A 26,676-nucleotide genomic window follows, 5' to 3' on the forward strand; every position below is an offset into this window, starting at 1 on the left:
GCGCTTACATCAAAACGGCGCATGTTAAAGCTTTTGTACTTTGTTTCTACACTTTTTCAGTACTATTTAATACATTTTAGTTGTTGGGATGTTCGAAAAATACCTCAAAATACGCATTGTTTTTCTCATCACAAAAACACGCGTGGGGGGGGGGGGATTTAATAGCCCATTCCCCCTGGTCAAAAAGTGGGGGGGGGGGGGGGGGATATATACCCCCTTTCCCCCCACCCCCGGGATTTACGCCCCTGGACTTCGTACATCCGTCTAGTTGTCGTCAAGCTCCGGGCGGATCACGCAGAAGTTCTCATAGTGGGCGCGATCGATCGCCATGTACGTCTGCAACGAGAGAAATAATATCATGACCTTAATCTTCCATGTAAGTAGATTTGGTGAACTCACTTGCAAACGGATGCAAATCAATAATCCTCCAAACTAGTCTCGGAGAAAATTATTCCACCCTATACAGGATGACCTCAATAATGCAACCCTACAACATTTGCCTTTAAAATGATTAAAGCAGAAAGCTTTTTCTTTCAAATACTGACAAAATCATAAAAATAAAACTTTGGGTTGCTTTGGTTTGCTGAGAAAATGCCATTGATGTAAAAGTAGTCATTTTCATCCTGTGCTCAAGGATATATTTTGACATATTTATGTTGCTGAAAGTGTTTAAAATAGGACTAAAAAGAATGAGATACCTGTTCAGGTGGAAAATAAAAAGGAATTTCCATCAAATTCATTTGTACATTAGTCATATTAATATGTGTCATGTTGTTTGTAATGTTTAAGACATGCACAAAATAATATGTACAGTGAAAATCCCTTACTGTGGTATTTTTTTGGAGTTCAGGATGATCTACTACTACCTGTACATAAATGACATTTTCTCAGCAACCCAAAGTACTATTTTCATGGTTTTTTTTTTCAGTATTTGAAAGAAAATGCTCTCAGCTGTAGTCTGATACCAAAAACATAAAAGTCCATTGATACATTTTTTTAAAAGGCAAACGTTTTAGGGTTGCAGTTTTTTGGGGTCACCCTTTACATCCTGGAATTGCTAATGACTACGCTTAATGTTTACATTATCTTGGCAAGGAACAGTTGCCCAATGACCCACAATTAATCATTAGAGCTTAACAATAGCGGGACAATTAGCTTCAAGTTTTACAAAGGCTGATGATTCAAAACGTGACAATTAGTTTACCACTGAAAATTAACAAACAAGACCAAGCAAGCCAGATAAAGCAGGTTCCAAAGCGTACAATATTCTATTCAATCGATTCAGAATGACCTTTTACTGGAAGTCTTCTCATGCATGTGACCTACACAATGGGATGTATTCATTGCATTGGGGGATAATTTCATTTGAAATCATTTGGACCAAAGAGAGAATTTCACTTCTAAACTAGTCAGTGGGTCAGTCAGTCAGGTACAAAGAGGCTTGCCCTCTGGGACCAGCACAAATGAATGCTGGTTCAAACATTACTCACGTGTTCAATCTTATTGTCATCCATCTTGCTGAGGATGTGGATCAAATCACTGAAGGAGGGTCTGTTGCTAGGGTCCTCCTCCCAGCAACGAAGCATCAAGGAGTAGCTAAATATATAAACAAAAATATATAGAACAAAACCACGGCATGCATGATTTTTATATGGATGATCTTGACCAAATTTCAACCGCGGTGGGTGTAATAAGTGTCAATTATGGAGTTCAGTCCATCGTAACTCCTCACTCCTCAATTATGGAGTTCAGTCATAGAGCTGTAATTATTACACAGCTCTATGAGTTCAGTCCGTCTTCACGAAGTTTTCAAAAGCCTGCCACAAGTACATGCCGAGTCATCAAGTCCTATGGTAAGTAGCAAGCTTTTCAGATGAAAGGTAGCAAAGGCATTCCCATATCGCTGTTCATTTCCTGTAACTTATGAATGTACTTGTGAATTAACTTATAATTTACTTGTGACGGGACTTGTGATTGCCTTGTGATGGAATCGACAATAACACCAAAGTGTGTCTGATAGTTTTCCATAGGCTTTTGGGCCATGGGGGCGCCCTTTAGTTCAGAAACGAGGGCGAGTAAAGGTCATCCACATATTTTTCGGTCTCGGTTATTCGTATCTTGTAATTATGGTTTTCTTAAAGCACTTTTTACCCGGAAAAGTTACATTTGCTCAAGGTAATGAGGCATCTGAAACATAATTTTTATTTTGCATTATCATTTGATATACTTTGGTATTGATATTGGGGAAAAAGTGCCCAAATTAAACACCGTGCTTATGTAAATCTTAGCACACACTTATAAATTGTCAACTAACAAAGGATTAATTTAGTTTTTTTACACTCAAATGTTTTAACATTATGCACGCAATAGGTTTAACACGATATGCTTACATTTGCTCATCGCAGTTGGCAGGTTTAGTCATGCGGTATCCTTCCATCAGCCGACCTACCAGGGACCTGGTGGCAATGGCTGGGTATGGTGTGCCTCCTGCGCAAAATAATGAAATTTGGAAAATAATCTTAGAAATGAACAAAATCTTCCAATGAACACACCTCTTTCGTTTTTATTTTGTTTAACTGGAAACATTGCATGATTTGTGAGTTCATCCCTGCATTGTCTGAATGAACTGTCCAAGATGACAACCAAAGATCTTACCAATTGAAGCGATTTCCCAAAGGAGAATGCCGAAGGACCACCTAATAACAGACGAAAAAAAGTTGTCAGCAATGAGCAGAACCATACAGAAACCCACATACAATCCTGCAGGCTGCAAGAAATACTTAAACAAGGATATTTTGTATTCTCCTTATACCATACTTACACGTCACTTTGAGTTGTGTAGGTGCGATCCAGCAAAGACTCAATGGCCAACCAACGAGTAGGCACACGGCGCTGAATAAAAAAAAACAACCCGTGTACACCAGTGAGATTCATATTTCATAATGGTTTGATTTTCGGAAACATTAAGGAATCATTTGATTTTTCAGATCAGGTTGGCATAATACCGGCTAGATCACTAAAAGAATGTGCTTTTATAGTTTGATCCATTTGCTTATAAACATCTTGACTTGGTTTGAAGTTGTACTAAGAATCGACGGTGGATTATAAACTACACATTTTTAAGACCTACCGTAGACGTCTGGACATAAGTATCCTCTCCTCTCGAAAGCCCAAAATCTGAGACTTTGGCGACCAATTGCTCACCGAGCAAGATGTTTCTGGCCGCCAAATCACGATGAATTACCTGTCACGGAACGCAAGAAAACAAAAGGAAACATCATCAAACTTTGAAGCCTGCTCTTATTTTGAGTAGTTAGGTTCACAAATTTAATGGTCAACCTTCCTTATGCGGAAGGATGAATCAAGGATAGTCATTGTTGAAGAGCTCCTTAAGTTGATCAGCTCAGGGACCTTTTAGTGACGTACCCCGGACACAGAGAGGTGATTCATTCCCTTGGCAACATCCAGGGCAAACTTGATCAGCATCTCGGAGGAGAGGGCGCCCTCGTCTGACTCTGATTGTGAGCGAGCCGTGCGCAGATAGCTGCGCAGATCACCGTTAGGGAGATACTCTAGGGCCACGTACAGAACATCTGAGAGAAAACATCGATTTTTCGACAAATTAACATGACTCAGTGCTTTTACCATTTCTCATATAACTACAAGTAATCATAGTGTCAACGTTTGTAAATCATGTTTCTTGAGAGAAGGAATCTTATTATTATCATCCACAAATACCTTCATGCTGGCAAGCCCCCAGCAACGACACCACATTGGGATGATATCCGATGTTGGTCATTGTACGAAATTCCTCCATGAAATCTTCCCGGTCAGTTTTCGAGGCGTGACCTTTAAGCAAAATATATACAAGTGGAACTTCACAAATGTGCCGAAACTAAATAAATACCGTAAAACTCCATTTTAAATACTTGTGACCGTTTTACCCTTTCTAAAACAGTAAAGCTGTCTATCAGGAATCATTTCGTTTATTCTGCATTTACAACACGAAAAGGAAAAAAGTGTGAAATTTATTTTCGAACATAGTGGATTTACCATTCGCTTTGTACTTGTCATTTTGTCATGTTTGGTCCAGTTTGGTCTCGTCTTTTTCGTACGAAATTTATACTGATGAGTATTCCTTCAACATTTCATTTGGTTGTTATTGTTTGGAATTTGTAAACTGCATGATGAAAATCGATGTTTTTTTTTTTTTAAATAACAGTCATTCGTATCAAATCGTTTACCTTTCAGTACTTTGATAGCTGTTTTGGTCATCCTCCCGCCGATGTTTACAGTTCCCGATCTCACTTCACCAAAGTTCCCTTGACCGAGGACTTTGTCATCAACCACCAGGTTCTTCCAGAGAATCTCCCATCTCAGGGCCCACGATGGCAGGCCAACATCCTCGTAGACTGCGGATGCCATGCCGTCCTCAGGAAGACTCACGTCATCATAGTCGATGCTATCCTGTGCAGGAAAAGATTCAATGTAGGGCGAGGATATAGAAATACACATTTCATCTTCTTTTTTTATCAATTACACTTTCAGAACAACACAGTAGATTTGTTTTGTTTTTACTTACAGCGCGTTGTCCTTTAGTGGTAACCATAATGTCTCAAAACCTGTCACATTAGGTTTACAAAATCAGGCGCGGATCCGGGCTCTGTCCGTTTTTCTGTCATAGAAATTCATTACAAATAATGCAAACACCCCCTCCCCCGCTCTGACACCCAAAACAATTATACTGGTAATAATGTCCGCCTGTGCACAAAATACAGACAGAGCCAGCTTGGTTATCGGGTATTTGTACACTATCCTGTGATATAGTGTTAATAATCGTCGAAATTGAACAGCGCCTCCATTGAGGTTCGAGCACCCCCCCCCCATTGATTTTCGGAAGCCAAGTGTCTGAAAAAAACCTGTCTACATTTCAGACTTTTTTGCTGATGAACCCCCCACTGCAAAAATTCCTGGATCCGCCCCTGAAAATTGGACGTTTTGGTAACGTGATGCCAACTTTCAGCAAACTGTTCTGCCCTAAAATATGATTGGGTTAAATGTGTTTATATAAACTGTTCAATGTTGGCCAAATAACATGCAAAAGATGCTTAAAACTAATGTCTGGGTTTCCCGCCGGAACATGGCGTATACAAGAAATACCTTCAAATTGTTCAAAATTGCGGTAAACAGGCATTTAATGTTTATTTCTAGTTTGATAAAAGGGATGTGTATTTCTGTTACCAAGTTTCTAATACATGACGCTCATTCAAAATTCAGGAACGTCAGTGTATAAGACTTTGGGCTCCGGGCGCGAACAAGAGAGGGCGCTTTGACCACTTTTGATAGACTTGTTCCCGGTCGATCCTTCGATTGTCTTTCGGGCTTCGAAAGTAGGGGGAGAAAGCTAGCAATGAATCCTGGAGGTTTTCCTCCTAATGTATGCATATTATATGCAGGACTAGCCTAGGTCTGGTTCCCGCACCCTGAATACAAAATCACAACAATTGCAAAATGGCAACAACGGCTATCATTAATGTGCATTTTTTGGGGTAATGGGCTTCGAATTTCGCAGAATGTGTCGCTGGCAACTATCATCAAACAAATGCAAACTATTTTCTGTCTTTGGAAACCTATGCAGTGGAAATGCCTGAAAGTTGCCTTTGTGGAGACACTGACGATTTTGCCTGCTTGTTACTTTATAAAAAAAGAGTCAGTTTTCTACTAGCCGTGTGTTCATCAAGTGTCATGCATGTTCGAAGCTGTAATCATCATTTTGAAAAATAAACAATCATACTAAGCACGCGCAGAGGTGATCCAATCAATGGCCTTAAATGCATGTGACTTGCTACCGTTCCCCATATTTTATGGGGGCGCGGGACAAGTCTACCGTCGTCAGATTCAAAATAGTACATTATGAAGCAAAGCTCGCCCCTCGTATGATCCCAGTGCATCAGTGACGCACAAAGTCGTCATTGAATACAAAATGCAAGCAATAAATATTATGAACTCAATTATTGTTTTATAGATCATTGCCGGGTAAATCCAACCTAATTATACCCGGAAATACCTGGGCGCTATTAACCGAGAGTGCCAACAAATGCATTCGCCATTCGGCGGCTGCCTGACATAAGATTGATCAGAAATAGTCAGATTAATTTGGTCTGGGAACCAGACTGGTGCTTGCAATGATCAGTAATTTGTGCACTTACGAACCAGATAGCGCGAAGCAAGCACAAATAAAATGTTTATTCTGAATGTGCACAAAGCAGCTTCCAGTGTCTTCGCGTGAGCTCCAAGCGTCGTCAGGGGCGCGCGCGTTCGATGTCTCTTCTATACTGGTCTCTCCAAACTCTTCCTTTCTTATCAGTGAGGGGTACCTGTGCAGAAACCATACCCAATTGGTCACTCACCATTTCCATGGCTGTCGTTTCAGGTCGGCTGTGATTGGTTCTTCGTTTCTTTCTCCATACCCTCACACCACGTGCAGTCAATGTAATGAGGAATGCCGTGCCTAGGCCTACTGCAAATACCACAGCAATTACTACCGTATTGTCAGGCTGGGCTACTGTAAAAGAATTCCCAAAGATGTCCTTATGAAAATCACAATGATATTAATCAAAAATGTCAAATTTAAATGCTCTCCAGTTTAAAAGTTGAAGCGTTCTTACAATAGACTGCCCTAACCTGTACCCATTTACTCTTGAATAGGGAGAAGCAATGAGTGGCAAAGAGTCTTGCCCAAGAGCACACGCAACATAACCCCATACAGAATTACACGCAGACCACGAATTGAACGCTCCAGACCACCAGTCCACGCGGCACTCCACGAGGCAGCGAGGCTACTTCTGTTAGTGCAATTTATTACTGCTTTAGGCCTACATCGAGCCATCCCCCTACCCAAACATAACATTGTTTTCCTGAAGAACAACGCTTTTCTTGTAGATATTGATCCTCGGGATTTTTTTCTGTCGAGAAATGACACATCAAAAGGAGTTTTCATGTTAAACTACAAGAGGAAATAAAAAAGTAATTTATTGAACAGAAATGGGACGTACCTGTTGTTATAGGTTGCATAAATGGACTGGAAGTATAAACCTCCTCCATCTGAAATAAAAATGAAAAAAAAATGTAAACATTTGTTGTGGGACACAGAGACCACAAGGGATTTCATGCACCTCCATATCAACCAGGACAAAATGTCATGGATATGCTATAGAAAAAAACGTTGCTAGGAAATTTGAAGTGCTCAGCGAAAATCAACTGGGAGCAAGGCGTGAGTATTGTGGTATGCATTCTTGGCTGGTAACCGTTTTTGCTGAGCTCACATTTTAAGTGCTTAGCAAATGTTTCATCTTCTTAGCAGCTCCATGCAATTGACCCGAAGGTAAAAAAAAACAATCAATATCATGGGCAGATGATTCAGCTTCAAATGTCTTGCAACTTTCTTTCTTTTTTATAAATATGAGCGTCTGTACACAAAACAATGACTGTCTAGTCACTTTTTTGGATCAAAGTGGTTGGTGGTAGTAACACCCACACCCCATTCAGCCGCTGAACATTTGTTTGATAATAGTAAATTTGAATCGGACCACAAAATAATAAAACCTTAACTCAATTTATTCTCAGATTGCCCCCAGAACCCCTATACCAGGTGCCTCATCAGCTGGCGAGAACAACATTGACCGGGGGTGCGGGGGAGTGGGTGACCATGGGAGGCTAAGGTTATTTCCAAGTGTCCAACCATTTTGGCCAGGATTGTAGATCCGCCCCTGAGTCATCTCGATGCAACAGCAATATGCATGAATGGCTTATCAGAAGATGAGGTGCCTTCGAAAGTTGTAATTTGTTTGTCCCCAAACCGGCTTGTTGCAGTGTACCAGCAATAAAACAAGATACTCGAGAAGAAAAATTGTCTTCGAACACACCCTTGTACAACGGGAAATCGCTTGTTTTGCGAAAACTTGCTCACAATCAAAAGATCATATATTGTTATACTTGCAACTCTTTCAATGTATAGGTTACACCAAGACACCATTACTTACGTTATCCAAACCTTTTCAAACTGAATTTTGTTTTTGCAAACAAAATAGAATATTACATATACACTGTATTTACCCCATCTCCGACCTTGACGAATGCCCTCACGAAGGCTGTGTACCTGGTGTCAGACTTCAGTTGGCCGTTATTACCGGTGTGATCATACACAGCTTGACGCTTTCTCCGACTGGATGCAACCCCGCCACACCTTGATGCTCTTTGGGAACCAATCTTTACATTCACGGTCGAATACACCAAGCTCCTGAACAACGTCAAAACATGTCAAGGCAAGCCTATTAACCTTAGTCCCAGAGTGCACAAAATTCTATTCAATTAATTCAAAATGGCTCTTCCCAATTTCTCTTGTCCAGCCACCAACAAACCCGAGTCACAAGTAACAGTCAGTGAGTTATTTAGTCAACCAATCAGTAAGGTACAAAGGGGACTACTGGCTGGCCCCTCTGGAACCAGCAAAATGTGGGCAAGTTTCAGATTCACAGTTATCCATAGTTTCTTTGGCCATGAAACCAGCTCTCTCAAGTAGCTCGAGATCAGTGCAATCTGGTCTCTAACCTCACAGGTACCCATAAATGCCTTTATATTTGTACTTAGGCCTTTAGGCAAAGAGAGGCAATTGTAGAATCTGCTCAAAAACAAAAATCATCAAAAAGTCTGGGGAAATGAGATTACGAGGGGTAATCTACATACCCTTGTTTGACAAAAGCAACGTACGCTCGTCCTGGTGTGACCTGCGCATCTCCGTAAGTTCCAACTTGGTCTTGCGGGAAGTCTCGGTCAGGATCCAGAGTGCTGATGTCTTCGTTTTCCAGTAGTTCCTTCACTATGATATCATAGCAACTGAATTAAAAATAATCAAAAGAAAAGGTTTCACTGCTAAGGAGCAGGTTTTTTTTTTAACTGGTTGTATTCTATCATAACTTCCAATTCAAAAGCAACGTAATTATCCTAATTCCTAGAAAATGTCCTAAATATTTCAAAATTCTTCATCGTTCAGTGAACCAATGAAACTGTAACATTTCATTATTATCCAAACGAACGCCAAAAAAGAAGAGTGACATAATGCGAATGAAATAAGAAATAATAATCAAGCAGATTTACACCGAAACATCAAATTAAGTTATCATCAGAAATAGACGAAATGGGAGAATACAGTAAAGGATAGAGTGGAAGGGCCTCTAAACAAATATATAGAATCCGTGAGGCAAGCATAACATGATGCATCATTTGGTGTTGCTCAGAAGCATGACGTTCCAATTTATTTATTGAAATCGTCAGTAAGCATTACATTTAGTCCCATGTAGAGTAACAGTGGTTGGGATCTATAATTCCTCAGTCCTACAAAACCCTTCAAATGTCTTAGTGGATTTTGAAGGAAGTTGGGGTTAGTCACCTGATTGGTCCGTTTCTTTCGTCAGCTGGAGCCACAGCCATGTAGAATGTGGTGGAAGTAATGGCTTCTCTATCAGGACTGACTGGTTCACCTGCAACTGGTCGTCGCACACTGCCCTCAGCGGGGGCTTTAAAGACACAAGTATTAAAGGTCTGAATAGACTTCCAATAGTGATACTTAAGTAGTTACTGGAATCTTGGTGTGAAGTGGTCAAATCACTAACCATTACAGGAAACAAAAGAAGCAATGAAAGTGTCCATGTTTTGGGGAAAAAAGGTAAAAACTAAATGAGCATTGCCTTTTCTGCAAGTTCTTTTTATAACCAGCCGAGGTAGGAGTACAGATATCGACAATCAAAGAAGAATTGTAGTTTTTGTGTGTCCTTGTAAAGTAAAGTTTATATTATTAATGTTAATACATTGTAAATGTTTTCTATACAACTCCGCTGCTGGCGACGAAAAAAAAGACATTATAATAAACCAATTAATCGTAATAAAAATAATAACTTTAATTGCTTTCATTCTTAAACAAATCTATGAAAGACACAAATTCAACAAGGAGCAATCTCCCTTTCACTCCAACAGACGTTCTATTGTACTTGGCTAAAGTATACCTGCGGGCGGCGTTATACAACTCCCGTTGCCCACATCACTTGAGTTTCCCGTCGACACAGTTGTCGCGCTGATGTTGAATTGATACTCAGAGTAAGGTGCGTGCTCACTCTTCTTGAATGTGAAGGTCATCTGGGACCCATTGTTGATATCATACATCCCAGAATTATCTTGATCAATAGGAGTATCATCACTCATTGGTCTGGGATAGGCACTGTAGTAGACCTGAAAAAAAAAGAAAACCTAAATGCAGGAGGTGAAGGATAGTTAGGGGGTATCAAAAACTTTAGCCACACACACGTGGTGTTCTTGTCCACGGTGGCATATTTGCCGAAATGGACTCCGAGTAGGCGTTGTGTATGGGAAATTCATTAAAGGTTTGTTTAACTCTTACTTTATTAACCCTTCCATCTTAGTGTGTGATTCAGCATTCAACAGAGTGACAGGTGGTGAAGAATATCATCCGCTGTTCAACGGAGCCCTCTCCATAACCAACGTCTGATGATATTTGTAAGCATTGTGACGTCATTTCGATCAGAAACGTGTACTAAATCGTTTATTGGTCAATTTTACTGCAATGTTGTTGTGATGTTATTTAACTTACACATAAAATAAAACTTGTACATGTACAAATGTCATCGTCATTGTCATTGTCATATAATGTAGCTAACTTCCGCATTCTAATCCAGGACAACAATATCCGGACTTTTGTTCTACAACATGGTTCGTCTGGATGTTCGATGTTGAAATCCCAGGCAATCTTCACCTCATTCGCCTCCAGAACCTTCTCCTGAACAGCCTAGGCAGATCCAGGAATTTTCAAAACCGGGGGAGGGACTAGGGAAACACACAAGGGCGTCAATCGCTTCTATATAAAGTGGGGGTGGGGTGCATGGACATACCTTAATCAGAACTAATGCGAGCGCGGAGCGCAAAACCCTTACGGCGTGGGCTTTGGGCCCCACTTAAGGGCCCCGAATTTTGGGGATTCGCCCAACTTAAGGGCCCCGAATTTTTGGGATTCTCCATGCTCTGTGGTGATCTGAGGCCATTTCTGACCACTTTAACTAATTGTTTTTGCAAAGGATCATCATTTAAACATCATTTTTGAGTTTGGAGTCATTGAATCAGGAATTCTGAGGTATATGATTAAATATGCGCTACAACTTTTTTTTATTGAACTTTTAAAATTTCGTCCAAGCCCATAAATCTTTCATTGGCCGTAAACTTATTCTTTGCACTTCGATACAAACTTTAATTTTTGAAGATAACAAAGTTATGCAAATTTTAATCACCAATTCGTCCAATTTGTGCAACGATAACTGGATATTCATAGAATCAATGTCAACTAAAATCATTGTCTTTTACATTCTTAATTCTTGCATAAAATTTGTCATGCAAATTATTTTGGTCTAAAACAGTTCAACTTTCCTTGATCAGTTCCCTTCAAATGAAGAGTTATTCATCAATAATAAACATTCATAAATCACGCAAAGTCTGGAATAATATGTTATAAAAAAGGAGGGGGAATTAAAAAAAAAAGAGGTTGGCCATTTTCCACGATCTTTTCACATTTACACATTCATGTGTTTTCTTAATCGGTTTTCAAGTTTTGGTTGATTCATACATTGATATGTGTTGGTCTAAGATATTTATAGAGAGATCAATATAGCATTTTTGAGCACCTTATCTAAATATTTTTCGAATTGATTATTCTGAACGAGTGTTATTTGATTATAATTGTCTCTCTTGAGATTAACATTTATTCTTCTTTTTATTCGTTTTCATATCTAAGGAACCTGTTTTTCCGGTTACATTGCCTCTGAAAGAAATATATATATAAAAGTGTCGGATTTGTCTTGGATTTGAGCAGAACAGCAGGATAAGCGGCAGGATAATATTTTGTTTACCGTGTAATTCCGAATGATTCCGTTTTCATTCTCTGGTCGGTCCCAGCTGATTTTGCAGGTGTCTGGTAGGTTGACACTTTGTACGTTCACGGGCGAAGTGGGAGCTGTCAAACATGAAACATTTAACAGTTACAATGTATGTGCACAACGAGGAAATCGATTTTATCAAAAGTAACTTAAGGCTGGTTCACAAGAATGTTAAAGCAAAGCTTATTTGAAGTCTTTCAACCTTTGTAGTGAGCTAAATTGTATTCATCTTTTGCAAATTTACTGACAAAAACTTGGACTGACAACACATTCCTATTTTCCGAGTGTTTGGATGAACAATGAATATTGATGAACTTAATTAGTTTAGGAGGACAAACACCGAGAACATCATTAAAGTGCCCTTAAAGCTTGACTGTTGATGGTGTGACTGATACCTTCAGGATACTTGCGGGAGTTGTACACGGCGCCGGGCACACACTAGTACCCTTTCTTCGCAATGCAATTTTCGTTGAAAAAATGACGATATTCTTTCACCTATAACTCTTGAACAAAATGATCAATTATTTTCCAACCTTGTAATCAGATAGACCATGAATGAATGAACATTTTTTTGGTAACTCGTTTGACCTTTACTTCCGGACCTTTACTTCCGACCTTTACTTCCGGGTCCACCGGAAGGTCAAATTGTGTCAATTCAAAATGAAGACTTTGGCCTGAAACCAAAACAAAGCAACATTTCTTCGAACGGTTTACGGTGTGATCATAAAACCTAGTGTGAACTTGTACCATGTAACGAAGCTGTTATAAATTTTGTTACGTCATCATGACGTTATCAGGTATCAAATTACAAGCGATCAAAGGGCAAATTTGGACAAAATAGTTTGCGCTATGTCTTTTGAACTAAATAGAGAATCGTGTTCGTTTTTTTCGTGAGGTTGTAGACTATGTCGTGAGTAATATTTCTTGTCCCCGGACACAAAACCGCTTGACCTTCACTTTCGGTGTTACTGGAAGTGCAATAACAATCGAATATAACTCAAAAGCGGAAGCATTTTACTACAGACAAATACACCATGGAAGTGTTAAATGAGGAATGCCAAACACAAAAACATAATTTTGACGTCATCCCACAAAAGGGCGCCTTCTAGCGGCACATCAAAAACAGTTTAATCCTTTGAAATGTTAAAACCCTCAATCAAATTTTTATGACATTGCCCCTATATATCACGTGAGCAACCACAAAAAAATTTGCAAGGTTTCATAATTATGACATCATCAGACCTGAAGCTACTGTTGGGAGAATTCAACAATGATCATTTTATTTTTAATTTAAATCCATCATTTGATCCCTGTCTCATGACTTTGTTTTTTGTCCCCAAAATTAACATCTGTTATACTTAATATTGGCCTTTTGTTTCCAAATACTGTGACGTCATGAAACCGGAAGTTTGCTGTTATTATTACATACACTTAATGTTCATATTCTCATGCGTTATTTTTACTTAATGATAAACAAGTACCCCCCTTCCTTTTTTGACTGATGACGTCAGCAAACCGGAAATACCTTTTACGTGTACCTAAATCTTTACTGAAATAAACCCTAAAAGACGCATGCTTTTTGTACAAAATAATTGGTAATGGAAATGTTGAAGTTCTTGGTCCTTTTTTCTGACAACATATTCCTAACTTAACCGGACAATGTCAAATGAAATTATTGTCTACCCGACCACTCTGCGTTTGTAACAACAAACGCAAACCTCTAGTTCTTTTTTTTCTTTTTTTTTCCGTACAGCACGTTTTCGCGGGTTTTCTCCTAAACGGTTTATGATATGAACTTGTAACTTTCAATATAAATCCACCTTCTGCGGGAATTAATGGAATTATCCACGGTCTTCATTTTTGATATTACAATGTAAGTACAAAATCGCGTGACCCTTCCTTCCAGTTGAAACAGGAAGTGCCTTGTAATTTAAAATTAGTAAAATAATGAACTTGCTTTCAAAGATGTATGCTTAGGCTAAGTTTTTTTTTACAAAAACTAACGGTGACGTCATAAAATGTTAGAGCGCCCTCTTGCAGCAGGTTTTATAGATGATTAGAGATGGAAATTGATGTGACGTCATCATGACATCACGTGATATTTGACGTCATAATTCAAAGCCCTATTGGAATGTAATCACATATTTATATGCCACCATTTAGTATAAACACTACTATATACACATTCTTTCTGGATGGAACTTAAACTTGAAACTTTACATGTCACATGTCACAAAAAAGTTACCGAAACAGCCCTGTGTTTGTCCACAAACATAAGTCTAGTTGAGTGATCGGGCACAACCCGACCACTCTTTGAATCTGTTAGAATTAATCTTTCTTTATTTCTATCTTTCTTTTTTTCTTTCTTTCTTTTTTTCCGTACAGCACGTTTTCGCGGGTTTTCTCCTAAACGGTTTATGATATGAACTTGTAACTTTCAATATAAATCCACCCTCATCCCAAGTGGAGCATATCACTCTGACGTTATTATGACGTCATCTGGTATCAAATTACAAGCGATTTTAGCTGAAAAAAAATACCAATTACGTTCATCGATAACTCTTGAACAAAGTAATGAATGATGTTTGTATTCTTTAATCAGATTTACATTTTTTGTAATGTACGTAAATTCGCCTGACCTCTACTTCCGGGTCTACCGGGAGGTCAAATTTAGGTGAATTCGAAATGAATACGTTAGCCTGAAATCAAAACAAAGCCAAATTTCTTCCGAACGGTTAACGGTACAATCACAAAAACTTGTGTGAACTTGTACCATGTTACGAAGATGTAATACATTTAGTTACGTCATCATGACGTCATCAGGTATTAAATTACAAGCGATTTAAGGTCAAATGTTGACAACAGTTTTTGTGCTATATCTTTTGAACTAAATAGAGTATCGTGTTCGTTTTTTCGTGAGGTTGTAGACTATGCCGTGAGAAACACTTCTTGTCCCCGGACACAAAACCGCTTGACCTTTGCTTCCGGTATTAAAGGAAGTGCAATGAAAACTGAATATAAGCGGAAGCATTTTACTACAGACATATATATATTATGCAAGTGTTTAGTGAGAAATGCAAGTCACAAAAAACAGTGCGATGACGTCATAATCCGAAAGGGCGCCCTCTAGCGGCACATAACATTGTGTTTGTTTTCTTTTATCTGAAGAACATCGGTTCCAATTTTACCAGATCGCCCCTTGATATTTTTTGATAAACCACAGATAACTTGGCAAGGTTCGAATTCATGACGTCATCAGACCGGAAGTTACGTCGATGAGCATTTGAAAATGATCATATTTCAAATTGAATTCTATTACTTGATCCATGTCGTATATCTTCGTTGCCCCAATAGCGATACCATAACAATTAATGTTAATCTTTTGCTTCTAAATACTAGTGACGTCATGGAACTGGAAGTTAGGTGTTATAAATACTTAAAGTTATATTTTCCACATTTGCATATGTTGTTTAACTTCACAAAAACATTTATCCACTCCGAACTAAATCAGTATTCACTTCCCTTTTTTTTTAGAATGACGTCATCAAGCCAGAAATAACTCGTATGGGTACATAAAATGTTTACCGAAATTTAGAACACCGTTAAAGATGCATTTTTCAGCAAAATAATTTATTGTGATGGAAAGGATTTAATTTCGAGATCCTTTTTTGTTACATAAACATATTCATAACTTAACTCGGCAATGTTTCATGAACAAATTGCCTGCCCGACCACTCTGCGTTTGTAACAACAAACGCGCACCTCTAGTTTCCTTTTTTGTTTGTTTTGTTGCTTGTGCAGCAGGGGGGGGGGGGTGCAAAATTACGTAACAACAAATATCTTAAATTAGGTTTTGCCCTTCACCGACGTTTTAAACACTGTATACCCAGTGTGTTACCTCCCGAGTGAAAGTTGGAAAAATTTGGGCAAAACCTAATTTGATTTATATCACCCCGGCGCAAAAATTCCATCTTATAATAGTTTATGCGGTACCCGCTGCTATGTACATCAGATTCGAACCGGCCAACCGATCCCGTTAGCTCGGTGGTCGAGTGGTTAGACATCTGCACTGGAAAGCAGGAGGTCTTGGGTTCGAGTCCCACCCGAGTGATTTTTCCAACTTTCACTCGGGAGGTAACACACTGGGTATACAGTGTTTAAAACGTCGGTGAAGGGCAAAACCTAATTTGATTTATATCACCCCGGCGCAAAAATTCCATCTTATAACAAATATCTTGTCTTAAACTAAGTCGCTCCATACCAAGAATTTGAAGTGTTGGACAACAGTGGTTTTGCTTAATCCTTCGACTGGGAAGTGCAGAAGACTAGGAGGGAGGGTAACGCGTGATCACTATTACTTCAGAAGAAGACTTTACATATAGCATGAGTGCGTTCGATTACTTCCCCATGAAATATTGACTCATTGGCCGTATTGCGCATGCGCAAGTACGATAATATGCTATTTTTAGGATCATACATAGGGGAGAGACCTGTCACGTGCGAGGTATTAACCAAAAAAAGGGAAAAGGAATCCGATTTGCATAGGAATCGGATTTTCATATCTCACCGGCTTCAATTGGTCGATACCGAAATCCATGCAAAGTCACGCCGAGTGACGCTAATGAATATGCTAATATGCCTGTCGTCATTGTGTGCTGGGCCGAAATCGGTCAGCCTAGGCGCTTTGCTGATCAATGCACATGGGTTGGTAGGCAAATTACTCTCGTCGAATCTTTCATTGGAGATGGTTCAAAGTGTAACACTAGCGTCTGCAACAACATATTAAGCTGAAATTTGGAATACACTTAATGATGTAAGTGTCTAACTACTAGTGAATTAACAGCTTGAGTAGATTCCAAGAAATTGATATCAATACATAGATTTGGGGAAGTTTTCAAACGATTCTTCTAGACTTGATGGTAAGCTTTACCAGTTACAAGAATTGACATTTGGGCATCAATGACAACGATTTTTTTCACTGACATGAAGTTTAGAATATCTTCTTCCGTTATAATTTAATATTTCAATCGTACTGAGCATATTTTTTGAGAAGCACAACGTTCAAAACGTCATGTTTTTGGGGGTGCTTGAATTTCACTGCTCTGTTATAGCGTCTAAGTACGTAATCGTATTAGCTTTGCCTAACAATTTTCATAAAATCATCTAGAAATGTATATAGCTCCAAGCCCACTCAAATCTAGATATTATTGTGCACCTCACCCACAGATTCTTTTTCTTGATTGGTCACATTTTGCTATCTTTCTGTGAACGCCCAAAAGTACATACCCGTATCAACCAAAGTACTATACCATTAGCAACCAAAGTACTATAACCACGGCGCGGTATTTGTGTGCAATGCACATAGAGCTATATCTCTACTATAATTCCGGGAATCTCTCTGTGCGTGTACAAACACTGCCTTGTGGGGTACCAGAACAATGGGAGGTACCCCCCAAGGAATGCCCACCGACTTGCGGGGTACCGTTTTGGTAATAGATATTTGGATTTTACTCAAAAACTAGGAATTTCCAAGTTGGGTTGATCCGTCGCAAATGGAAGAGTTTTAGAAAAGGGATATTAAGTCCAAATTTCAGCCCAGGGGAATAACTATGGTTAAAATAAGAGCATTTTGACATAAGTGTGCGACGTTGCAAAATTTTAGTACACGAGAACAAAGGAAGTTCACCACTTCTATGCCTATGTAAGCGTGCATGTGTGTGGGTGGGTAGGCATTACATTCACTGTGTGGACTTCCGAACAAAGATGTCCACATAAACCAGGTAGAGGAGACGTTGTGTGTGGGTGTGGGTGTGTGTGTCTGTCTGTATGTCTCTCTGCCAAGTTTGAAGTGGTTTGGATGAGCGGTTCTCGAAAAAGCTGCAAAAAAACATTATTTCTGAGGCAAACGTGGCAGAATATAGCTAAGAACATAACACACCGCACTGCAGTTCTTTTCAATTGTTTACGTCGTGTAAAGCTAAAGCGCACATGCTCAATATGACGCAACACTGCCGCGCGTGCGCATGGCGCCACTGAGTTGTGTGATGTCACAATTAACACTGCACGCGTGTACGTGTGCAAACAGCTAGCTGACCTTTACTGGGGGCTATTCCATTATCAAAAATGGATACAAGGAGGCTATTCCATTATCAACAATGGGTAAATAAGCAAAAGCACTTTTTCCTTCCTCATGTTTTCTTACTACATGTATAATTCTGTCCACGTTTAAAAAAATGTGCGTTCAACCTGTGAGTGTGCGTTCAACCTGTGAAAACAACTCCATTGAATTGCGTGCGTTGTTTGCATGAGCAGTTCTCAAAAACGCTGCAAGCAATCAATACCAGCGGCCAAGCAATTGTCCCCTCCCGAACGTGCATATTTTAGACGGGCACTGCACTAGTCTTTACTATAATTCCAGGAATCTCTGTCTGTGTGTTTGTATTTGTAGAGTCATTTTCCTGGAATCTGTGACCATGTTGAGGATACCTTTTTTTCTCAATGGATTTGACAAATAAGACCAATTTGAAGAAAAAATAGCTCCTTTACTTCTCCCAAAATTGAAGGCAAACTTTTTTATAGCACGTTTTTCAAAATGGCCGCCGGGCAATATTGAAAAACATAAAAAGTGATATCTCGGGAACCAGATGAGCCATATTGATAAAATGAGGTGTCGATTCCAACAATTTCTGGCAGGACAAATCTGCTAAAATGGTATTTACGTTTCAGGATCATTGTGACCTCAAAATTCAAAATGGCGACTGGTAGCCATCTTGAAAAACACCAAAGTGCAGGTATTATATTTCTGGAACCAGAGGAGCAAAACAGACATTTAAGATGTTATTTTCAACTAATTTTAGCATTACAATCCATTAGAATTGTTCTTTTGACTTTTCAGGGACAACCATGACCTGCTATTTGACCTGCTATTTTTCAAAATGGCCGCCGACGCCATATTGAAATACAAAAAAAGTGATATCTTGGGAATTAGATGGGCCATATGGATAAATGAGGTGTCGATTCCAACTATTTCTGGCATGACAAACATGCTTAAATGGTACCAATGAGAGCTGTTGCGATAAAGTTAGAGTAAAACAAGGAAAAGGGAAGAGGAACAAAAGGAAATCCTCGATTTACACCATAAACAAACGTGTGGGTGTGTGTAAAACATGTACGTGTGCATATGTACATGTGCATGTACATACATTTACATGTACATGTACATGTACATGTTATATCTAGATTATATGAATTTTTAAAAATCATCTAGACGTGCATCTAGATTTAATCAGAAATATTATTTCAACAGCACCGCAATGACATGAAGTTTATTACAAATTAATACCAGTCTGCTCTAATGAATAATTTTAAAATTGTGATTAAACCCTATAGTTTTTAGCCACATTCAAAAAAATGAAAGTAAGGCTAGAATGCATTGATAGTCTGGCACCTTCCTAGTCAACAGTTTACAATTTATAAAATACATTCAGGGAACGCGACCAAAAATGGCTTCCTCGTGAATAAGGTCCATGGCGTCGAATTTCTCTCCAGTTGTCTCCCCAACTTCTCCCTTTCTCACCCACCGTTGAGGGGGTACTTCTTCATGGAGTCAACAATCCCCATCGGAATGGTATCATCTTTAACAAGTAGCGTTTTATGATGCCTTATACAGCCTTGTGGTCCCGAAAGCCTACACATCGCCGTTGTTAAACAAAGTTAAGCCGATTAAGTACATAGACGCTACCGTCAGAGCAGTGAAATTCATGCAGCCCCCAAAAACATGGCTTTTTTTAATGTTATATTTCAGAAAATATGCTCAGTATGATTGAAATGTTAAATTATAACAGAAGAAGAAATTCTAAATTTCGTGTCAGTGAAAAAAATTGCCGGTATTGACGACGACATGTCATAACTGGTCACTGGTGAATCTGACCTACAAGTCGTGAAAAATCGTTCGAAAAGGTCACCAAATCTATCTATTTATCTGAATGTCTAGGAATCTCCACGAGTTGTTATTGTAGTTGAAAACTAATATCACCGAAGTACATTAGAATTTCAACTTAATATGCTGCTGCAAACGCTTGTGTTAAACCTTTAACTATCTCCGAGGAAACTTTGGACGAGGATTTTTGCCGACCAAACTTACGTGCTTGGTTTTTAGGTTGGCTTTTTTTCGAGCTACAATGACGAAGCGCATATTAGCAACTTTATTAGCACTCGGCGTGACTTCGCGTGGGTCTCGGTATCGACCAATGGAAGCCGGCAAAAAGGGTGATATTTATTAATTATAACTCGTGAAGAAGGCGATACTGCAACAGTTTACTGCACACACATGGATAGGAACCTTAATAATATTCGTGAGGCTTGAAAAGGTTGACAAATATTGCAAACACCAGTGTTACAGCTTTGAAATATGGACGCACCCAAGCCTATTTTTTTAATTTCAACGAAAAATACTGAACGTATCAAATGAATTTTAGCACATAGTTGCATCTTTATAATGGAAACAAAGTTGCATGGAGATACGGTCTTCCAAACGGGAGGAATTGATTTCAAAGATTAATGGTGACAAAGTCATGTATGTGTGAGATATTCAAACCGGCCGTGGAATTTGAAAAGGCGGGGTGGGGGTGGGGGTGGGGTGGGGCTGGGGCTGGACACCACATTACACTAAGGGGGGGGGGCGCTCTTCAGGATATAGATGTATAACAACATGTATACTAGCGCTTACATCAAAACAGCGCATTTTAAATGCTTTTGTATTTGTTTCTCCACTTTTCAGTGCTATTGAATACATTTTGGTTGTTGGGATGTACGAAAAATACCTCAAAATCCGCATTTCTTTCTCATCATTTTTAGACCAGGGTGGATAATGATAGCCCAACACCCCTGGTCTAAAGGTGGGGGGATATTCACCCCTGCAAATAGTGTAAGTCGAAACAAAAAAGGGTTGGGTGGCTCACTTTCGATATCGGACCGTCTTTTGATCGCACCGGTAGATAGTACGATCCACGCCTTTCATTGGTTGAAGTTAATCGGAGAGCGTTTGTGACTTAAACGATTATACTTTTTTTATCGGGAACTTGGGAATTGTGTAAACAATTATGGGAGTCTTGAATTTTATTTAAGTGTTTTTAAACAAATTCCACTATTGTTCTCAATCCCAAATTATTTAAAAAACAAACAAACAATTGTATTCGCTATGACTGACCACCATAAAAGTGAGAAATAGCGTGGCGATACCACATTTTATTTAACTCTTTTTACTAACCAGTTATCCTACCAATTTGATCTTTTTTATTTTATTACTACAACATCCAACATCGGGAATGCGAATGACAAGCTGATCACATTAAAAACCAAACCAGTAAAATATTGGCAATTATTTGTTATATATCGAATATTTTTCGTGTTGTTTGGATTCACTGGGAGGCGAACCATTCTCGTTGCATCATTCAACACTGAACGTTGAAAGCACTTTGCGATAGGGGGGCGGCAGCATCTACTAGCACACTCAACGATGAGAAGTGGAGGCTAAAAAAAACAGCGTGTTGCAGATCTTGGACTTGTCTGTAGAGTCTTCAATGATTACATCTCGGTTCCTTTAGAACGCTCGGAACGTTCTCATTGGAACGGCGTGTTCCCGAACAGGAACGCTCCGGCGTTCTATTGGGAACACGGGACCGTTCCGTTGGAACGGCGAAATCCCTTTGCGAGAACGGTCCAGCGGAACGGTCGGGAACACGCTGTCTATTGCGCGTTCCAGCGGAGCATTCCCAGCATATTGCGAATACGATGGCCCAGTTTCGAATATTTGCCCAAATTGCGTCAGGAAATATGGCGGCGCGATCTCCGGCAAACCGTGTGGGATCTGCCGTAACAATAGCCACTGCGTTTCGTAATCGATTATATTTAACATAAATTCACTTAACACATTTCGAAATCCCCTAACCCCTCCTCTACCTACATTTTGGTTTTTTTTGGGGGGGGGGGATTTTCCTAAATGTAGTAAGCATTATCAAAGTATTATTTAAAAAATATTGTTCTTGCACAAGCATACTTTGACGTGAATACACACTCACCTTAGCGATTGCATGTGATGTGAGGTTCGGGGATACCGAAATTTCACCATAGAAACGATATTTACATCATTAGATTTACCAAGATTCCACCCGCGTTAACGCTAACTCGTATACCTTGTGTTGAACTATTTACCCAAACCATCACAGAAATGTCACAATCACGTCAAAATATTATATATAAATCCTCAAAAACGGGCAAAACCTACCGTTCAGTGAAGTTCTCTGGTGAAATTTCGCCCTGAACTTTTACATCGCAACGGTGATTGTGTATTCACGTTTACAATTAATACAGGGCGCATGTTTGTAGTATAAATGCAAGAACAAAACATGTTTTTGACACTAGTACGTAATAGGTTTACTGAAATCACTCGACAAAATAGCGTAGAAGGAGTGAGGGATTTTGAATTACAAAAATCATTTCCAAACAATATAGCCTTCATCTCGAAAACAGCCCCGCTGATATAATAAACGAGAGCGCCTGTATGTTTTGTCATGGTACTATGTTATACTTTTACGAAATAAAAATAGAAAAGGATAAGAGCGGAGCTTACTATTGACGATGTACTTTTTGTCAGACAAAATCTACGTTTGAACATAAACTCTGACTCCGGGTCCTCCTGCACGGACGTACTCACGTATACCCGAGCGCGAATACCTATCCGTGCAGCGTTCCGCCGGGAACGCGGTGTTCCCTCCCCGTTCTAGCAAGACTGCAGCTCGGTCTGTCCCCCTCAAGCCGCGGAACGCACCCGCGTTCCATCGGGAACACGGCATGTTCCCGTTGGAACGCCTGGCGTTCCTATGGAACATTCCATTGGACCGCAAACGTTCCTGACTTATGAGACGTTCCTTTAGGTTTCATGGGGAGCACGGTTGTTTATGTCAATTCCACGTGGAATAAAATGTTCGTATATAAATTAGGTATGGTTCAGGTACGTGTGCATGGTGTGGATATGTTCATGTACAAGAACCGGGTGAGTTTGCTTTTTATTTACTAAAAGAGAAACTCAAGTTGTTGTTTTTAATGTGCAAACTGTTAGGCTATAGCGTAACAAAAGAAAATCGCACCAAACCCCTGAAGTGTAAAAAACAACAATAACAACCACAAAACCCCAACCAAAAACAAACGAAGAAAACAATGACAAATCATAATCCTTCACAAATAACTGAAGTGTAAAAAACAACAATAACAACCACAAAACCTCAACCAAAAACAAACGAAGAAAACAATGACAAATCATAATCCTTCACAAATAAAGTTATTCTCTTGTACATGCAGTTTCCCAAAATAGATTGTCATCACACAGAACAACAAGCACAGCGTATATCTTTCCGTTTACGCTATGTTCAATGCTACAGGATATGGCGTGGTTTATACCAACACAGGGTGGAAAAGTTCCCACCATCTACACACGGCAGTCCCTTGTTCCTTGTAAGATACACCCATGAAAATGCAAACACTCCATAAACTAGATGTATGTTTGTTGACAAATATATGGCTATTTCGCTAGTGTGGTTTTTTCTGTAATGTTATAGACTAACGGGAGATAATAGATGTGAAGTCGGAAATTGCAAAATCATGAGGACAAACGGTACAAAGACATATGCGTAAAAATGCAGATTGGATTGAATGTCTAATCTTATCTGATGACGTCATCATGACGCCACTACAATGTTCATCTATATCGCATCAGGGTCTAGTTACATACCAATTTTTAACCCAATCAGACATGTAGTTCAAGAGATATATGCCTCCAAAATACGTTTATTGACTATGTCGTCATATGTCGTGTGATGACGTCATCATGACGTCACTTTAATTTTTATCCATAACACATCCCAGTCTAGATAAATACCAACTTTCAAACCCATCGGACCTGTAGTTCAGGAGATATAAGCCTTCAAATCATTTGTATTTTGTATGACGTCAAATGTCACGTGATGACGTCATCATGACGTCCAGTTGATTTCCATCCATAAGACATTCCGGTCTAGGTACATACCAACTTTCAACCCAATCGGACCTGTTGTTCTGGAGATATAGCCCAATCTGTCAGATCTATCCGAATTCTGCAAGAAAATGGTCACAACAGAAAAATCGCATATAATGTGACGTCACGTGTCTCGTGATAACGTCATGATGACATCAATGTTTGGGGCACAACTTCAGGTGCTGGTCTAGGTTCGTGCCGAGTATAAAGGCAATTGGATTAATTTTAGTGCCCGTCACGATAAAACAAACAATACTCTATTTAGTTCAAGAGATATAACGCAAACTGTTTTGTCAAAATTTGCCCTTAAATCGCTTGTAATTTAATATCTGATGACGTCATGATGACGTAACAAAATGTATTACATCTCCGTAACATGGTACAAGTTCACACAAGATCTATGTGATTGTACCGTAAACCGTTCGGAAGAAATTTGGCTTTGTTTTGATTTCAGGCTAACGTATTCATTTTGATTTCACCTAACTTTGACCTCCCGGTAGACCCGGAAGTAAAGGTCAAGCGTGTTTACGTACAGACAAAAAATGTTATCACTTAATGGTCTATCTGATTACAGAATACAAACATCATTGATTACCTTGCTCAAGAGTTATCGATGAACATAATTGGTCACTTTTTCAGCTAAAATCGCTTGTAATTTGACACCAGATGACGTCATAATAACGTCAGAGTGATATGCACCACTTGGGATGAAGGTCGATTTATATTGAAAGTTACAAGTTCATATCATAAACCGTTTAGGAGAAAACCCGCGGTAACGTGCTGTACGGAAAAAAAAAAAGAAAGAAAGAAAGAGAGAAAGAAAGAAAGAAGAAAGAAACAAATCAGAACAAAAAGACAAGCTTTTCCGCAACAATGTTGAAAAGCCATACAAAAAGAAAAAAAAATCTTAACGAAAAACAAGAGCTGTTTCGGTGTGTCACCAAAACAGCTAAAAAGAAAAAAAATCTTCACGAAAACAAGAGCTGTTTCGGTGTGTACACCGAAACAGCAAAAAAAAAATCTTAACGAAAACAAAGGCTGTTTCGGCAAAAGTGCCGAAACAGCCAAAAATACACCAACGACACAGGAAGGAAATGAGGCCATGGATCAGCTCCAAAATTCCAAACTGAACATGTATGTGTATCTCTACAGAATGTGATTCGCCGTCAAGAAAATGGACCAAAAAAGTTTTTTTCGAAGTAAACTAACACTTTAAATGCAGAGTTAGACACAAGTACATTTATCAATTACAAATGGTAATATAAAGTAAAACCTGTTTTGTTGGATGCGGGATTCAAATAATGTTTGAATATAAACTGTTTATGACCCCGTTCAATTTTCTATAAAACGTTTTTCTTTTAGTTTGTGGGCCAAAGCGAAGACATTATATTATAATATCCATACTCTCGTGACTTTCGTGGGAAAAATATGAAAACTAAGTAAAATTCATTGGTTGTTTTTTAGACTCGCTTATGTATCGAGAGGGCGCTATCCCCCTCATGTCTTAACCACCTAATCAATCAGTCAATAACACATCTAAGTAGAGTTCTACGATTAGCAAGATGCATTACAGATACTAATGAACATTTTTTTTCTGCTGAGTTCTGTGTCTTATACACTCCGATCCTCAGCCATTCATTTACTAAAAAAGAAACTCAAGTTTTAATTAGATGCAAACTGTTAGGCTATAGCGTAACAAAAGAAAATCGCACCAAACCCCTGAAGTGTAAAAAAAACCCACAAAACCCCAACCAAAAACAAACGAAGAAAACAATGACGAATCATAATCCCTCAGAAATTTAGTTATACTCTTGTAGTTTCCCAAACATATCAGCTACTCTGGATTGTCATCACATAGAACAACAAGCAGAGCGTATATCTTTCCTCTTTCGCTATGTTCAAGGCTACAGGATATGGCATGGTTTATAACAACACAGAGTGGAAAGGTCCCACCATCTACAAACGGCAGTTCCTTCTTCTTTGTTCTATGAGATTCACCCATGAAAATAAAAACACTCCATAAACAAAAATCCACTAACGACGCAGGAAGGAAATGAGGCCATGGATCAACTCCAAAGTTATTGTTAAAAATCAACGATTCCGAACTTTACATGTAGGTGTATCTCTATTCTCTACAGAATTTTATTCGCCGGCAAGAAAATGGACCGAAAAGTTTTTTCGAAGGCCACTAAAACTTTAAATGTAGAGAATTTCTTTCATAGATTTTCATTGCTTTCATGTGTCGGTTTTTGACAGACCTCAAGTCTAGAACATAAAGAAGAAAACTAAATTTGGTGCATCTCTGTTAACCAATCTTAGAACATTTAAAACCGAATTCCATTTTGCACTAATATTGGCAGGGCTGGCGGAAAATAAACAAGGTCCTTAATTCAGTTCAACAATTGTATAAATTGAAAGTATATTGTAACACTTGTAATGTTGATATGTTTTAACGTCTTGATAACGCTGACAAGGGTCCAGAGCAGTGGCGTAACGGGGGGGGGGGGGGGGGGCACCTCCCCATGTGCAAAAGTCGAAATGTTATACGCAGCAAGATTTCTCGCGTAGCGCCCTTAGGTCTGTTATGTGGTTATGTAGGCAAGCACTGTA

General features: G+C 39.1%; 1 protein-coding gene across 1 annotated transcript; it reads right to left on the reverse strand.

Annotated features, from left to right (window-relative positions):
- Positions 1-211: 211 nt before the first annotated feature.
- On the reverse strand, positions 212-22,849 carry LOC119736664 (tyrosine-protein kinase receptor Tie-1-like). Its single transcript, XM_038210680.1, has 17 exons — positions 22,711-22,849; positions 11,970-12,073; positions 10,062-10,284; positions 9,449-9,575; positions 8,746-8,895; positions 8,116-8,299; positions 7,056-7,104; positions 6,411-6,565; positions 4,245-4,467; positions 3,739-3,849; positions 3,427-3,593; positions 3,131-3,244; positions 2,822-2,892; positions 2,656-2,696; positions 2,391-2,487; positions 1,491-1,596; positions 212-336 (listed from the first exon to the last, which is right to left on the reverse strand). The coding sequence occupies exons 1-17, from the start codon at positions 22,847-22,849 to the stop codon at positions 265-267; spliced, it is 2,133 nt and encodes a 710-aa protein (XP_038066608.1). The 3' UTR covers positions 212-264.
- Positions 22,850-26,676: the final 3,827 nt, after the last annotated feature.

Source organism: Patiria miniata, unplaced genomic scaffold (assembly GCF_015706575.1).
Source record: "Patiria miniata isolate m_02_andy unplaced genomic scaffold, ASM1570657v1 HiC_scaffold_3, whole genome shotgun sequence".
NCBI lineage: Eukaryota > Metazoa > Echinodermata > Asteroidea > Valvatida > Asterinidae > Patiria > Patiria miniata.